Here is an 18,750-nt window from a genome sequence, read left to right on the forward strand (position 1 = left end):
ATCTCTTTAATGCATTTAGGTATCACTTATGCGTAAGAATTCGTAAAATCGTTTTTTGTTCAAGTGTTGATAATTTGGATCTATTTAATCATTGAATTGACCGAAAGAAGCATTGGAAACAATTTTCTTTTAAATTACTGCAAAATTAAATATTTCGTCTATTTTTCAACAAAATCTTGACATTTCTTAACAATATAAACACATTTGAATGAAATTTTCACAGATAATAAATAATACAACCAACTTAAAATTATTGTATCAGAAATACGAAAAAAAAACTTTTTCAATAATATGTTATTCAATTTTTTCATTTTTTCTTCAATTCACTGGACCTATACCATAATACAATAAAACATCGTAACCTTTATCCGTTGAAAAATTTGTGAGCCAAAAAGTATGATTCGCAACATGGTGTTTTAACACGCGCCGGGTGATTCAAAGCGCGCATTTGTCAACGTTCATTGGAAAATTTCAAAAGCATGAATATTTCATTTGTTTATTTGTTAAAGATTGAAAAAGATTTTTTTTTTCCCAAAATGAATAAAATGTCAAAATTTCTAACACTTAAACAAAACAAAACAGTGATTTTTTACTGAGCGACTTTTCATTGGAATTAGACAGAATTTACCCTGAATATAAATCAATTTGCTTCTTCAATTTCAAATAATATTCATTTATTCATTTGTTGGGACCAAGGAAAAGTTTCTTGGGTTTGAAATTTCCTAAAATTTCTCCAACAGGTATAGAACCTCTTCTTCTTTCATATATAAATATCCTAATGGAACATGAAAGGTCTATGACATAACACGTAGTTCAATAATTCAATGTTCTCAAAGAATAGATTCGAATCAATTGCGTGAGTTGATCTCCCATTGCTTATTGATGAAAAACAATGCAACATGTGCTCGTACTGACACTGAAGATGCTTAATGCTCCAGCCGGCCAAATGAAGTAATAACACAGACTAACAGACAGGACACTCAAATTAGATTCCTTAACCATATAAACGGTCATTTCGAATATTCCTTTATTTGGGACAGTACTCACATGTGTCATGATGGCACCACGTTACCCTATCAAAAACATTCTGTCTGTCATCTAGACTGTGTTTATTTTTTTCATTTACCAACCGAGTTGCCATTCATACAGAATTACCTGTAATGTATTGATTTGTATACCTCCATGCGAATTTCATGCAGGATACAGATTAATTACATATTGCCAAAACTATATACAGAATTTTGCCTACTTCTCATCCTACAACGCAATACAAAATCGAACCCGTTTTGTTACAATATTTACTTGCTTCTGGTCTGCCGTCACTTAATTTCGGGTGAAAATTACCAACACAATCAAAAATAGTCTAGATGAACAACGTTGAGTAAAATAAACGTTTACCTTCCAACATCGCTAAAATAGTTAAATATATTATCAACGTAATCCTAAAATTTATTGTGACGATTCATTTTCAAATATTTCGATGAAATCAGGCAATCCTGCATGCAGCTGATCGGTGTTGACAAACGAGGGGAAACCAACTAGTAAAAAAACTTTTACGTAACACAAGGGGTGTACAGATAGTAAATAGTTCGCGCAGTACAATATAGGTGGAACGAAAAATTATTTTTATAAGAATTTACTCATACTGTCATGTCTGTTAGTCTGTGGTAATAACATCGGAAACCGTGAAAAAAGCCCTTCAAATCTGTCCACAGTGTGTACACTCTTTTGCCGAAACATCTTTCTATAAGGAAGCTGTTGTCAAAAAGGTCGCAGCGTTTGCTCTCGACTTTGCATGCATGAATTACTATTGTACGAAAGCTCGAACGCAAGTGCCCATAAGGGATAACTGGGTTGTTCGAAGCGCTACCACAGGAGAATTGCTACTTGGTAATTGCATTTTAAAACAAATTTCTTACACAAACTGAAATTTCTTCTTGGATGTCTGTTCTCTGTGATAACGTATCGTTGGTTCCCAATGTTGTTTTGAGAAACTTGAATAAGGGGTCATCTGTTGTGACGGCCGTTTTCTAATGCTATTTCAGGGGTTGTCTGGACCGTGGACAACAAATAAAGAGAAAAGTTCAAAATGTATTAAACAGCGAAAATTGAAAATTTTTCGAAAAAATATCGTCCAGAGTGTAGAGATTAAGTTCAAAACTGCTGTCATTAAATAATACATCCTAAACACACACTTATTTTCGATTCTCCACTCTCTATTCGTAATCCACTCTTATTCGTGAATTAATAATCTGATACTTTGGTAAAACCCATTCTGTTGCCAGAGTGAGTAAACAACAAATATATTTTTATATATGCTGACAAGTTTGGCAAACAATTAACAGTTCATTCCATTCGCACGAAAAGCAGAAAGCTCTTGAATCATCAACATTAGCAGACAATCATTCCAACAAGAACTTATTTCAAATTTAAAAGATCTCAAGCAACCAAAATTTTCACAATTATTAATTTCGGAACTTTTGAGAACTTGAAACTACAGATCAAGTTCCGCGTGAGCTTTCTCGCTTCAAGAAAACGTGTGGTAATTTTTGACAGTTCGAAGTACAGAACAAGTGCCGCGTGAATTTTCCGGCAGCATAAGAGTACACATGGTACTTTTGGCTACTTGAAAGTACTGTGCATAGAAGCTGAACAATGTATTGACGAAGCAGCTTAGCAGTTCGTTCGGCGCAAACTTTCAAGTGTGGAAAATAACTAAAAAAACGGACAGCTTAGAATTCTATTCATAAACTTAGTAGGCTGCTTAAACCAAATAAGTCCCTTTCATCCGGAATTTTTGATTAGTTGGGATTATAAAAAAAATCATCTCACCCTGGTGAACGAAAATATTTAGGTTTTAAACGGACTTAAATAAATAGACAACAAAAGAAAGCATGAAAACTCTTAAATTTATAATCCGATTTCTTTAAATCAATCAGCGTTTGTACAATTGTAATTTACGAAAATTAAAAACAGTCATTGTTGAAAAACGCAAAAGCAGTTTTTTCCGCTACTAAGTGATGAATCTTCAGTTTATTACGAAACAGGGCAACAGAGGTATTTTGGCCCACTTTAGTATTGATTTTATTTTAGCTCACTTTGTAAAAATATCCACCAAATGTTGTAATATCTTTGAAAACCCCTTCCGCAATAGGTAATTTAATGTAATTAGCTTCAAATTGATGCAACCTGGGTTATTTAACATCGATTAAATCCATAAAGTTTGTTAGGTTAGGCCAAAATATATGAAGTTGCCGAAACATCTCTGTTACCCTATACCAAACAAACTGATATTTCTCTTTTCAACTTCCGCTCAATAACAGCAAAAATAATTACTTTTTCGTTTTGCAACAATGGTCGTTTTTCAAAGAGTGTGAATTGTACACACTTAAAACTAAATTTGATCTCGGCGAAAAAAAAATGCTGAAAACGAACGGCAAAGTGAGTGATGTAAATAAGTGCATGTGTTCATATGTGGAATTAGTTGAAAATAAACATTGAATCCGAATATTGCGATATGTTTCGTGGTATTAAGAACAAATTTGTTCAATGTTCGACGATTATTCGTGACAAGAAATCCCCCAGAGCATTCTTACGGGACAAATATCCTCACAACGCTAATCTACTGCATGAAGTTGATCGGACTCCGGTATGATAAATTTGTTTAAATATTCAATGTTTTATTGAGCCATTACTTTCGTTGTAGCCGGAATCTGATTTTCTGCGGAAAATTGAATTGTATTCTCTATTGTAAATAACATGGAAGTGCATCTATTCTAAGGCATAATTTTCTTCTGGGGACATATTTTTTCTTATTTTACATTTCCAAGCCTATTAGTTAAATAGCCAACATAATGCTGAAATAAGTAAATCAATGATAACGAATTTTAACTGGAATGCTTATTTTATATTTAAAATTTTATTTTAATTAATTGCTTAAAATCTCGGCATTACCTCACATGCTTGAACACCGATAACTTCGGTAATTTGTTTCTAAAAGCGACGAAAATCTCGGTAATTTAAAGTTCTCTCAAAACCGAAAATCTCGATGAAAGCAAAATACCTAGAATTTCAGTTGTTTTAATGTTTGCCGAGATGATTGCGAGCACTCTGCTATTCAAATCTCAGCAAAGTTTTACCGAGATTCGGCAAAAAAATCTAAGTGTGTATGCTTTGGGAAAGTGGCAAAATGGGCAAAATGAATAACTTTCAAGACATGATCATTATTCTGTGTGTCATTTTTTTTTCTTCTGCGTAAGGTAGACAAAGCGAAATATTGGCATTATTTTCCTTTTGTGGAACTTGGTTTTTCTGTTTCAACATACTTAGCAGCATACAGAATCATCGCGTGAAAAATATATTCATTTTTTTTAAGCATAGAAAATCCCCCGCCGAAGCGACGCGTTAAATTCATTTAAAAATTTCAAGCGTTGCTGGTTTTCCACATGCCACAAATTGTAAATGACAGCTCTAACACCACTTCGCATATTGTATATTATATTTCTACAGTCAATGTGGATCACGATATAGGTACGCACTAAACAACACTGAAGTGTAGTGGTGATATGCAGCGAACTGAAATTTCAACGGTAAAATGTCAAAATATACTACGAGAGTGTGAGTAAAGCATGCATTGTGGTGTACCTGTCTATACAACCGCCCTTGTTCGACTGTCGCTTCCACGATATCAAAGTAGTGTCCGTTTGAAAGCGAGAAGTGTATGAAGATTCCCGCATACTGTCGCACTGAACTGCGAAAAAAGAGGCAACCATTTTTCTCCATCGATATCGAGACGAGATTTTGCAGATTCCCCGTCGCGAGTGTTACACCTGGAAACGTATTCGATCGGAAAAAGTGGCTAGGTGTGAAAGTTTTCATGATCAGGTGGATAATACTAGAATTTCGATCAGGACTTGAAAATTCTTGTGGAGCTTGGGCCGAACGCAAATGGTGCGCGTTCCTTTGGCCAGCAGAAAGTAGCAATTGCACCATCAGGAAAAAAAGGAAGCAGTGAAGTGTTTTTTTTTATCACATTCCGAGTGACCGTTTTCTTTAGTGATTACGCTGCTTCGTTTTGCTATCTTGGTTGGATGAACCTAGGAATAATAGGTCGTGAGAGAAGATATTGCATCTTCCAGAAGGCGTATCACTACAGAAGGCTAGACAACATACGGAAAAGATTCGGATAGCAGGGGATCAAATGTAAGATTTGACAGGTTATTGCCTCCACAATCTATTACGCTTCATACTTGAGGAACGGTAGTCCGGAAGTGATGGAATTTGTTCGCGTCTGCTGGCTCCTCGATGAGCTGCTGGTTTCATTTTGACGTTTCGCTACATGATTGAAACAGGCCGCGAGGATAAAATTGTACTACCAAGGAAACGGACATTGTTTATCTATAATATCAGGAAGACATTCTAAGCGAAAAATTTGAGTTTCTTCCTTTCGCTTTTCTGGCTAGGCCACTGTATTGTGGTAGGAAAAGTAACCAAATTGCGTTGGAAATCTAGACGAGCACAGAGGTTGATAATTATTTCAGACTAATGGATCATCAATACAAGAAGGTATGAAGAAGCAATGCGCCTTTGGGCTTTGGTTGGCTTGCGAGAAGGAACCAAAGATTAGCGGATTGAAGGTGTAATTAAAAATCGAACACTGGGCGAGCGGAAGCGAGAGAGCAAGAAAATAATCTATGCTCAGATACCTCAACAACAGAAGTAGCACGAGCAAAACGAAGAAAACAGCAGCTCTCGTAGAGTAAGCCAGCATAAAGGGATGGTTGAAGAATTGGCGCTAATGTTTTTACTCGTGTTCGTAGACAAATTTTTACTTTCCTTCCAAGATTGTGTTGTGAATAAGATGTGGAGATGCGATGTGTCCGTCGAGCAATGTTGCCAGAATTGGTTTGTGTACTGTTAGTATTTCGCTATAGCCATTGCACTTTTTCGTCGTATCTGGACTATGGTGGCAAATTTTAACATAAAAACAACTCCATTCGTTAGATAGTCACAATAGTTACAAAACTATGAACCAAATGACCCCATTTGTAACTGATTCAACTCTATATGGCGTAATATTTATGCAATTCTGAACTATCCCGTATTCTGACAACATTGCTCCCATGTTTGTTTTGCTGCGTAGTGACGGACTCTATAATAGAAAAAGTTTCATATGTTTGCAGCAGCATCACCTATCCAACCTTCATCACCTTTACCAGCGGGAAGTTATCCTTCGAGTATCTGTGCATAGCCGCGGAAAGCCGAACCATAACTCCGTTAAGACTCAAAGGGCATGTTTTCCACTTTTATTGGACTAATTGGTGAGTTGGTTATAGACGTATTGTTTATTTCATTCGCAATGTCTTATGCACCATAATAACATTCTATGTGGCCTTAGCCTGTGGCCCTTGTTGATGACAGCGCGAATAAAAAAAAACATTTTATCTCAGATTTCAAATTTATCATTGTGTCCCGCCTAGTTTTTTTTTTTGTTGTCCTTATGCTAAACTGTAAAACCAAGCTATCAATATTTCATCTGAGAATCGAGCTTTTGCCATTTCAGCGGTTTTCGATTTGTTTTCACTTTTTTTCTACATTCTTCTGGCCATTGCACGTTTATGAAATGCTGCGTCTACGTTTCTCTAACAACAAAGTAAAATGTAATTAATGCAACTCGCGATTTATTCTGATGAAATATTTTTCGATCAATTCCTACATTGTATTAAGTAAGAAAGCGAATAATCTTACGTTTGAGTTTAAAAATGTTTACTGAAAATAGGCAATTTTTCCTCCAATCACAATCGTTAGGATTCATCCTCTTGATTTGTTTATTTTAGTAATCCAGCTTTATTTTTTGTTAATTCTTTTTTATTGGTCCCTTCACGATTTTAACTTAACTGTGCATAGTATACAGGACATCTTGACCTTTCATGCTCATTTGAACAACTAAAACGAAACAATCATCTCCGCGATCCAATCCGGACATCCTCAAGATTTTCCTCCAGACAAAAACATTCACATCCACATCTGAATCTGTACCCGACAACACACAAGGAGGAACTGATCAGAGAACGTGTTGTTATTCATGCATTTTATAGATATCCAATCATGGTGGGAGGTGCCCTGCATTGCACACTTCTGTTCGCTGTTTAGTGGCTCCTTTCAGTTGCCGGATTTTGACATCGAGGTAAGTAGTATTTAGCATATAACAATAGTCGATAAGATCATTTGCCTGGTGAATCGTCGTTTTAGCAACGTTTCAGAGATTACAGTAGATTTTTCCCTGTTATTTGAAAATATTTCCCTTGAATCAGTAATATACTTTTACACGGTACACATCCCGTATTCATTACACGACGAACTAAGGCACCGATTTGAAAGACAATCGGATCTTAGCTTTTTCGAATTCCCTACTGAACATCATCTTTGCCATCATGCATCTGTGCTATTCTCCAATGCAACATCGAGTATTTAGCAAAAACAAATCTAGGGGGGGGGGGCATATCGAATTGTACTTCTTACTTACTTTAATCATGTCTCCGGAACATGACCGCAACGAACTGTAGATTTCCAAGATACTTGATCTCAAGTCGCCGTTTTATAGTTCCTTTATTTTCGCGCATCACGGGCATTCTTGCCGATTGCAGACACCCAGCGATGCGAGTTCCACAGTAATCCGCCTTCTGCGTCAATTTCCAAAATAAAAGTACTGACTTATCAGCTTCTAATAAGTTATATAAAGTGTAATGATTTTTTTTAAATGTAATTTGTTACGACATATAAATAAAGTCACCTTAAAAATAGTTTAACTTTTCATCAGTATCCAACGAAAAATTGACTCGAAAAAGACTGATGATTGAAAATTTGGTAAGATACTGCATTCGTTATTCGAGACTTTCTCCTATCCGAGCGAATTTGTTTTCCAATAGCAAGAGCTATCCATTCGAAAAATTATCATACAAGAAGATTTGAAGAGAAAAAATTAAACAACTCAGCTCTGAGATTTGTTGTTCTCTCTGCCATATTATGCTCTGTGAGAACTTGTATGAACACCTTCAGGAGAGGCTTCTGTGGCTTATGCTTATGACAGTTGATAATAAATTACTGTCTCAGTTGCAGTTGCGAAGCGGTTTTATTGATGAAGTTATTGACAGATTTACTCGACGTGCAGAGCGCCGAAATCTTCTATTGTATTGATGACACGAAATAAGTTTAATAAAAAAAAATCCCATGCAAAAGTATATCGTTATTTCATTGTTTTGAAAAACATAAGCGAATATCTATTCCTACATCTTTAGTTTTCATTTACAACGAACTGTTTCATCTGTAAATTTGGCCACGAGACGCCACTGATTTGAATACGTGTTATTAGGTTTTGCACGAACATGACATACCCTCACGAAATTCACTGAATGAACAAATCACTGGAACATGCTGGTGGCAAGGATAAGGCGCTCAAGCAAGTGCCATTGTAGCCAACATCTGGGGCATTTGGTGGGAAATTAGAGCGCTCAGAGTATGGTAAACAAACATTTCAAATCGAGTAAAATCTTAATTTCCTTATCGTAGTGAGTAAGCTAGATATTCTGATCGATAATTTGTGGGGAAGTGCGGTAAAGGGTACTGAATAAACAAGTAGTTTGTAATATCCATTTTTTTGTGAACCATTCTTCTTCATTGTTTTGGTTTTTGCAAAATAATGCTGGCCACAGTTACATGACGTCAAAGAACCCATGAACTCATGATGAATGAAGTTCATATTTTGGCATTTAGCCGCCGTGTACAGTTCAAAAGTTCATCAGAGGTTCATCATTTGAATTTAAAAATTGCAAGTCGCCTCACACTAAACAGATTTATACAAATATCGCTCCTTGATGCTAGAAACACATACAGGGCAATCTTTTTAGTTCTTTTCACTGCGGAACACGTTTTTAACAGGTACTTTTCCGTCATATTTTCAATTTTTAACTTGCAGTCGCAAAACAAAACAAGTACACGGCAACTGTCTAAGATGAACTTGATTCATCGGCAGTTCATTTGTGTCGTCATCGTGCAAAACCTAATTAGGTTTTGCACGAACATAACATAACCTCACAAAAATGAACAAAATGCATCAATGTTGACAGCTATCAGTGGTTTGTTTATGTGTTCATTGCGTTCATTCTAGTTTCAATACGAGTTGATAGATATGTAAACAAACCACTGATAGCTGTCAAAGGGTGAAATTGATTCATCGGCAGTTCATTGGTAGTTCATTCGAGTGATCATCGTGCAAAACCTAATTAGGGTTTGCAAGATGACATCACTAATGAACTCATGATTAATGAAGTTCATTGTTTGACATTTACCAGTGGTTTGTTTACATATCTATCAACACGTATTCGAATTAGAATGAATACATAAACAAACCACTGATAGCTATCAAACGGTGTTCATCCGGCTTATTTGTGAGGTTATGCAGGGTGGCAAGTGACCGATAAAACCGGGAAAAAATCGGGAATTTGGTTTTACCAGGAAAAATCGGAAAAAACATTACTAGCCCAAATATGAGTAACAGTTGTTAGCATCATGATTTTTTTATTCATGAATTCAAAAGTAAGAAACAATACTCAATTTTGCGTTTGAGTGAGATGTTCAGTAAAAGTGTTGAAACAACTTGTTGTCCTTGTTGGATATTGGGCCAACAACCCATGTCTCGTCCAACGATGTTTCAGGGTTTAACAGCAGTTCACAATCAATCAGGAAGCATCACAGCATTTTTAGTTGCAATCAATAATAGCACAATGAAAGCTCATTTAGAGAAATAAGGTTAATTTCTCACTTGCCAAATTAATAGCAAAGTCTCAAGGTAACATCAGGAAAAATTTTAATAAAATTATTAAAAATTCTTCGAAGTCTTCATGTTTTTAAGTTTATTAACGATTACCCTTATTCATCATAATCTGTCTCAGTAATGGCATCTTGAGGCAATACTTGTGTTTTGCTAATATTTCTGTGATATGTCAATAGGACTCACAAAATTGGAAAAGTTGTGGTCTTTGATCTTATCCACCGTTTGCAGGGAGTATTTGATTTCCTTCTTTGAGAGTTGAAACTGGTTGGTTTGAATTTTGAAAAGGTTTAGTATTTGAATTGATTTGTTCAGTGAACCTATGCTTAATTTTCTTTCAAAGGTCCTCAACTATTTCATTAGAGGATTACAAGAACGTTGATATTGATGTAGATGAAGGAGAATTCAATTTAGTTTGAACTTTTGGAACTGACTACTAACTTCAAAAATGTAATAATTATGTATGGCTGTATCGATATTTTCCAAAACAATTTCGTTGTTTACATTGCTCTCGATGTGAAATCTGTATCCTAGCCGATTAGTTCTAAGGTGGTAGAATATAAAACTAATTGAATTAATCATTACTTGTTTTGAGATCCTTAATGTTATTAGTAGATGATTTGAAATCAGTTCACTTCAAATGTTACATTGATCTTCTAGAATCAGAACATTTGTAGAAGGATTTCACATAGAATATGAATTAGATGGCCTATTGGAAATAAAACTGGCTTTAAACCAGCGGACAGTTCATCATGAAGAGCTCGTACTTTCTGATTATTTTCCTGATTACTCCTCGTGGAGCAATTAGGATCCTATCAGGAAAAATAGATCGATATCCTGTGCGTAATTGTTTATTGACTAACTGATAAATTAGAAAAAAAGTGTTTTAGAAGAGCCAATCGTGGCAGCCGAACGGTTCTACTAAATTTTAAGTATATGTACATCTAATAATTTAGACCAACAACACCGACGATGAACCAATGGATGGTAATAAGAGCCACGAACAAAGTGCCCCTCAATCCTCGTTAGATGGAAATGGAAGCTCCTCTCCCTCAAGAAAAGAGGGTGACAGCGAGATTCAAAAACGAACAAAAAATTTAACTAACAAAGAAATGGCTTATTCGATTTCTAAAATTTATTATGCCAAATGTCTTAGAATTTCATGAATCGTCGAGATTTAGTGTAATCTCGAAAAAAAATTTTTTTGAAAAAAATATCCCGATTTCAATTTTTAACCTCTGGTCAAATTTCGCATAGGGACTTTTTTATGTGCTTATTTTGAGCCCAACCGTTTTAGAGATGACCTTAAAATATTTGCACCCTAATAATCATATCAGTGACGTAACCAGCTAATCGCATTTTATCCTATCCAGAAGAGTATCTCGGAGATAACAAAACCGATTTCGACAAGCTCGGGCTCGTTACAAAACTATGACATGATCACAGAACACTTTTTAATAGCTCACGGCGACCACTTCCAGCTCCTGAGATATGATTGTATAAATGACATATCCGACAAAGTGCATTTCTCTCTATCAGCTTATTTCTTCCTATGATTGCTCAACCGATTTAGACAATCTTACGCTACAATATGGTCACGGATCAAGTGTAAATCAGTCACGGTGGATTCTTCCGGCTTCGGAGATAAAATATACTTCAGCTGTGAAAGGAATCGAGGGTCAAGTTTCAATTAATTATTGTTGATACTTTTGGATCCGGAAATGTTACCGAATATTCAACGTAAGCGTTTAAGTACAGTCTTTTTACTCCCTTTATTCAATTTTAATATTTGAAAGTTATTGGATTAGTCTAGAATTGTGTCAATGAAGCTCAATGAAAACGGGAATATAATTAGGCTATTCTAATGACAAGATGAAAGTATTATCTCATCACTAGGGTGGTTAAGTAGCGGGTTTTGCAACATATAGACTCTCCATTTCTCTCAAGTGTTTCTTCCGTTCTCTAGTAGATTCTTATGTCTAGTAGTACATAATTGTGGTGCAACGGTTTTGGTCATTAGCATCTTATTTCAGATAGAACTGTTGATGTATCATTATAAATCGGTCACCTTTTGCAAGCAACCTATTTTACGGTAAACTCACGACTCATTACTTTCCTACAGGATCTCGAGGAAGCACTGCTAACCGATGCCGATGTCGAGAGTGAGGTCGATTTGAAAATTTACAACGCTCGTCTCTTGTCGGACCTCATAGTGGCACTACTCAAGGGTTGCGACGCACTCAGCCAGATCGTAGCGCACATCAGCCCGAGTAACTATCAGATGTTCTTACGACGACTGTTTCGACAAAAATGTCAGGTAGGAAAGTCACGTTTCAGTTAGCATTTTGTTTCCCATATTGATTGTGGTATAATTGGCATTACCAGGAATATAACATCGATAACCCGTTCAACACCGACACCGACTTCGAGAAGCTTCCGTTACGCACCAAGATCCTTATTTTGAAATATCTGTGTGACTTTCGTTTAGATTCGGCTGACGTTTTTAATAGCTTTGCAAACCTGCAAGCAGACAGTCTGCGAGTTGAACCACTTGGGTATGTTTGAGTTGCAATTCTAACTAGCAGTTAGTTGAACCTCGATTTTATTCGACAGCTACGACAGCAAAGGATCAGCCTATTGGTATTTTTTCGGCACACGGCTCTACCGTGAGGACTACGAGGTCCAGTCGGGCAAGGGTACCAAATCGTCGAAGCGATCCGTTTGGCAGGTTATTTGCTTCACTGAGGAAGACTGGAGAAACCTAGCTGGCAAGTTTCAACAATCTAAAAACAAAAACGAACTTGCTTTGCATCAGCAGTTGGAGGAAAACTTTTTACCCAACATTCCGAAAATCTTCCGCGACAAGGAGCGAGAGCGAAGAAACAGGTGCTATTCAGATGTAAAACCCGAGGAAAAATTGTACCAATTAAAGTTGTCCTCCATTTTAGACTCCTGGAAAGACGAACCTCCTCTCGTATAAAACTTTGTGAGGAACGTCGTTTGGCGGAACTTTATCGCCAGCAGGAAATCGAACAACAACAACTACTACTACAACAGCAAGTACAAGCTCTACACAAGAAAAAACGCACCCCGGAAGCTGCCGTCAGCGGTGTTGCATATACCAAACCACCAAACCTTTCCGAAGAGAGAGCCAAACGTGCCGAACGACGGTTAGAAGCCAGAGATATTAAGCTATTCTAAGCAAGCAAACAAGAGTACACGCAAGAGAAGAGCAAAAAGACAACATCAAGTCGCAAAACATCTACCAGCAATCAATCGCACAACAGTTCGCACAGCTCTCCGCAGATCTCTCTGAGTATCCTTTCGTTAATCATCAAAACAAAGCAAAGTTTGTTTTTTCCAAAACAAATGCCAAGTCTTATTTGTCGGAGAGCTACATTGTGATTGATGAGATGTTATTTTGTTTCTTCTTCTATTGTTAATTGCTGTATGTATGCATGATGTTTAAAATCATCATTTCATTATTATTCTGTTAACTTCTAAAATACTGATTTCTGTTCATGATCATTCATTTCATTCTCATTTCGCTTTTTTTATTGGTAGTTCACATGAGAATGCTTTGCCGTGAATGTTTGTTGCACACTACTAACAATAGCTTTCTCTCTGTTTGTGTATCGTACTACACATTTCAGGTCACGTTCGAATTCGGTCACAAGTATAGTATCTACCTACGCAAGCTCGCCAGAACCTCTCACTAGTGATCTTATTTTTCAGCAGAAAGAGTGCGAATCCCCAATCCCAAATACTACTCTTAGTAAGCATTCAAGCACTAAACATTACACAGTTGTTACAACCCTTCCAGCTTCCCCTTCCTCTGAGCTAGGTTCCGAGCAAACCACAAGTGCGGACATTTTAGTGGTATCGGAAGATTCCAAACGTGACCCAGAGTATTACGACGGTAACAACGTTGAAGAAGTCGCTGACACAAGCGTTGTCGTTGAATCGTTGAACAATAATCAGTGTACCGAGGTTGCTTCGTGCATCAGTGTTGCCAGTAGTGATACCACCAGTAGTGGCGTAAGTAGTAGAAAGCGTGAAAAATCTCCGTCGTCGCCCCTGAGGGAAGACTTCACGTCTGTTCCGGGGACACCATCACCGCACGGTTCACCGATCGCGCCGAAGAAGAAATCATCTAAACGACCGAACAAATCTCTGAGTGCCGAAATTGAACGACTACTCCAGTACAATCGTAACATGGCTCCAACCACAACAAAGTTGCCCGGACGGCAGACCAACAATTCATTGTCGTCGGTCACGGGACCGGTAATTCTGCCGTTCGCCGAAACACCCCCGAAAACATCTGGTAGCAGCAGTTCGGCAAGCAAAAGTGGTGATTCGAATGCAGGTGGTGGGACTGGCGCGGCGACGAAGGGTGCGGGTCGGAAGAAGAAGAGCAAGGCATCGCAAGTGTGAGTTGTTTTTCTTTAATGTTTGTTAACCTTTGTATTAGGTTGGTTGTTATTTTTGCATCGGAGTATGTTTTGTTTTTCATTATTAATAATTGTAGTTGAGTTGAAGTTTTTCGAGAATAAAATGAAATCTTTGTTTTTTTTTATGAAAACCATTTGTATTGCAATAGAACCTGTCATATTCCCACGTAGTCATCAATCATTTACTTATGACTATTATCAACTTATTTCTGGGATAGCATCCACTTTGAAGAGCAATTTGAGATGGATAATGTAACTGAAATTTGAAACAAACGTATCCCCGTTTTTGTTTTATTTATTCGAACAATTTCGGAAATTAACAGCAAAAATGGTTGCAAAATCGGGATCTACTTGCTCCGATTGGAATTAAACTTTGCACACATCTTCAGTATGACAAAGCATTTGTTTTTCACCGACGGAGACATCAATTTGGTAGAAAAATGATGAACTAGCTGTTATTTTAGTTTATACCTATGAACCTTTCTCTAGAAGTAACAGTTTTCGAAATATTTAGACATGAAATTAAATCTTAGATTTATGTTATCGCCCATTTTCTTTTAACCGTTGCAGCTCAGAAATAGATAATTGTGCAAATATGGTGTCAAAGAATAAATAGGAAACTGTCACGATTTTCATGACTTTTAAAAAATATTTCCGGTTCAGATGAAAAACTCCGCCATTCACGAGCAGTGCTTTCAAATCACTCTCCATCATTTTTTTTTTCGAATAGTTTAATTTCAAACAAAAATTAAAATCTGAATATGTTGTTAATTTGATTACTGCCGTTTTAAGCATAATTGTCTCATATCGTATGGTATTTCCTATGTATATAGGACAGTTACACTTGAAACGGCAGATTAGTGTAAATTCAAACAAAAAAGAAGTTCGAAATTAAAAAACGAATTGTGACTTTCAGACATAAGGATTGTAAATGTATTCCACAAGTTTGGTTCATGTTACAGAGTAAAAATTTTTAAAGGCTTTTACTTCAGATAGCCTGATGAAATTCACGAAAATCTTCGAATGAATTTCATTGGTTACGTTTTAGGAGAATAATTTTGCTAATTTCGTAGCTCTTGTTCTGTAGTTCAATTCAGAATTTATTTTTTATACTTTTCATGAACTAGCTGTTAAAAGAAAATTGAAAAAAAAAATCAGTATAAGCCAATCCATACTAAAAACTACACTCAGAAAAATCCTAACTTGAATGCTACGTGAAAACGTATGTGATTTTATCCATATAACTTTTCTGGTAATACTTATGTAAATTATAGGTGGCACAGAATGAACTCACGAACTCTTAGTCCACATTTGTATCAGGTAATCCCTACGACTTTTTTCGTAGTTTCTATAGAATAATATTGTGAAATTTACTTGAAGTTAATTTACATTGTACTGTAAAATTACTTTCATCTGAACTTACTTTTTATTAGCATTTTACGTAATAGTCACATTATTCTCATGTAATTGTTACTAAGTTCTATATCGAATCTTAATAATACGTGTAGGTATTAAAAACTAATAAATTACATAGACCTCATTGGACATAATATTGCGATAAAATTTTGTTCGCAGGCAAATATTCTAAAACTTTTGTTTGAAATGACACACAATTTCGTTTCTATTGAATCTCTGGTGAAAAAAATCAGAAATACAGAACATATTGTTCTAAATGTTAAATGTATGATCTGATCATTTCTAAAGAGCACTTAAACTGAAGCAAACATCGCTCCATTAAAGGAATGGAGCTAGTAGTTCAAGAAGGTTATATATGTGCTTCCGTTAATCCACTGTTAGAGTTATTTCAAATTGGTGTCATTCTACGGGTTGAGATGCATGTATTCCGATTGACGACAATTTTCGAGGTACAGTTTCCTTAGAATATTGATGTGCAGGAACACAATCTAGAGGATTTGCCTTTTGAACTGTAGAAAAGATAAATTGAATAGTGTTTCAGTTTCGTAGTTTTGGTACACAGAATTCGCGTAATGCCAATTGGTCAAGCAAACTAGTTGTCGAGGGTTGGTTTCATAGAGCTATTTAGTAATCTCAATAACATTTGCTGATAAACTATACTTCTGCTAGGGACTAATATTAGATCTGAAAGTATAATAGAAATTAGCTAGACTTCATAACTGTTGATGAAACTAATAAGCAATTATTTATCTTAAAATCACTGATAAATACTGTAGATGGGTCAAAAAAGAAATTGGCCTATGGCATATTTTGGAAAACTTAGAACAAACTACTAGGTACACAAAATGAGGGTTGACATAATGATTTCACGTAAGTACATACGTGACATATAAAATATATGTGACTACAGCAATAATTCTGACGTACGTTGGTTTCATATTCAATCATGATCCGATGGTTGTTAAGAACATCACGTAAACTCCGACGACAAAACCATTTTTGGAATCTACGTGATTTTTTACATAAGATTAACGTGTAGATTTTTTTGAGTGTAATCTCAACACATATACAGTCATGTCTTGTTCTATGCGAACAACATAAAAAATCACAATAAAAAACTGCACAATTTTGAAAATTCACTTAAAAACACTAAACTAAGAAAAAATTCCTACTAGATGTCTTCAAAATTCATGAAATATCGAGATTTGGGGTTATCTCGAAAGCAAAATTTTGAAAAAAAAACAATTTTTTATTAAATCAAATGTTTTGGTTTAACCTTGAAAACTTTTTTTGAAAAATGTCGTTTCGCCGAATGGGTCATTTCGCAGAAAGTCGTTTCGCGAAAATGTCATTTCGCCAAAAGGGCCATTTCGCATACAGGTTTCTTTGCTTCAATTAGGTTCGAACGAGCGGTAGCGATTTCGGATAGCGCACTCACAAAACAATATGGCAACAACTCAGTTATCGGAAAAACCCGCAAATAATTGCCCGATAGAGACACTAATTGAATTTAATTGGGAATTCCGTTTTGAGGATTATGAATAAACCTAAAAAAATTTATTGGAGTCTTCCTAGATTATTTCAGAAGTATGATTGTAGGTCAACGAAACGGGAGTAAGCACTATCATTTTTTATTTGTCTTTATTTTAAATCAATTCCAATCACGATATTAAGGCAATCGAAATTACCTTTTCGACGAAATGGCTTTCAGCGAAATGACCCTGATTCGTTTCCTGAAAAATCCGCTCCAAAGTAAACTTCAGCGGTTGCTTCCAAGGTTGGAAAATATTTTGAGAGATTAATACGTTTAATAATGGTGACTGTCTTGAAGTAATCGGACAGTTCCGTTCCGAAAATCAATGATGAAATCAGAAATCAAAATTTTCTCATTTCCACATTACGGATGAAATATATAAAGCAAATAATTATGCCATGCATAGATAACATTGAATTTTTTTTTCGTGGGGTGCAAACCAGTGAAGCATAGTGCCCCTGTTTAGAATGCTAGACAGCACGAAAAGTGCCCAAATCGAGCAAAACACTTTACGAGTTTTTTCAATGAAAATGGCAGAAGAAAATCATAAGACTGTTTATGAAAATCTCTGTTTCATAATGGATATGATTTTTACTTGGTTCATAAGCATAAGTCTTTTGAAACTTTTTAATGCTTTTTCCGCATTAAACTTTTTTTCAACATCCGTCACCGTCATTCTGATTCACACGATCCGGTTTCCTATCCGTGTCCGTCATGTCATTTTCTTACACGCAGAATTTGAAGAGCTTAGTTTTGCACAATGTTATTCCACTTATACATAATCTAGGAGCTTTTGAAGCCAATCGATCTGTTGTTTTCCTACCTTTTAATCGAATAAATAACTTTCAAAATTAACTAGAAAGAGGAAAAAACAAAACAATCAGTTCCACTCAACAACGTAACGTACTTTACAAATCTACTGATAAGTTTAATTACTTATTATTTTTGTATAATTTGTTAAAGAGTGCGATCTTGACACCGAATACATACATAACAAACATCAGCTCAATACCGTAATCATATGAATCGTGCATGTGTGCGATAATCACAGCCCGTCAAATATTCTTTCGGAGAAATGTGATTCCTGCTGTATCGTGTGAATGCGCAAATGGAAAACTCATTTGACTAATTTTGACGGAGGCTGACGTTCCGGTGACGGTGACGGAAAAAGCCAGATCGTCTGAATCGAACATAAATCGCCTTTGGGATTGCCAATTTTTTGTTGTTATAATCTACAGATTTCATTATAGTTTCAGAGTAGTCGTATACTATGTATCTAGAACTAGAGGAGTGTGAATACGGTCTTAGTCATAATTCACCTGCAATTACAATACTTCAAAGTGGATGCTGACAGGTGGTTTATTGATCCAAAAAAAACTGGAATGTCAGGCATTAAATCTTACTGTTTATGGTGCAGTAAAATGTAAAAGAAATAGCCTAATTTTTTGTTCTCGAAAAATAATTTGTAAGCTGTAATATATTTTTCAATAAATAGTTTAGTATTCGGAAAAACTTTGGCT

At 35.8% G+C, this 18,750-nt stretch overlaps 1 protein-coding gene across 1 annotated transcript in view; it reads left to right on the plus strand.

The window, feature by feature from the left end:
* The first annotated feature begins 4,691 nt into the window (after nucleotides 1-4,691).
* Nucleotides 4,692-18,750, plus strand: part of LOC131439506 (uncharacterized) — a 31,810-nt gene continuing 17,751 nt past the window's right edge. Inside the window, 8 exon segments of the mRNA XM_058610608.1 lie at nucleotides 4,692-5,202; nucleotides 6,183-6,320; nucleotides 7,098-7,186; nucleotides 11,952-12,146; nucleotides 12,215-12,384; nucleotides 12,443-12,715; nucleotides 12,778-12,999; nucleotides 13,483-14,259. Of these exon segments, the coding sequence (XP_058466591.1) occupies nucleotides 6,293-6,320; nucleotides 7,098-7,186; nucleotides 11,952-12,146; nucleotides 12,215-12,384; nucleotides 12,443-12,715; nucleotides 12,778-12,999; nucleotides 13,483-14,259 (1,754 nt within the window). The 5' untranslated portion in view covers nucleotides 4,692-5,202; nucleotides 6,183-6,292.

The sequence above is a fragment of the Malaya genurostris genome, chromosome 3, assembly GCF_030247185.1.
Source record: "Malaya genurostris strain Urasoe2022 chromosome 3, Malgen_1.1, whole genome shotgun sequence".
In the NCBI taxonomy this organism is placed as follows: Eukaryota; Metazoa; Arthropoda; class Insecta; order Diptera; family Culicidae; genus Malaya; species Malaya genurostris.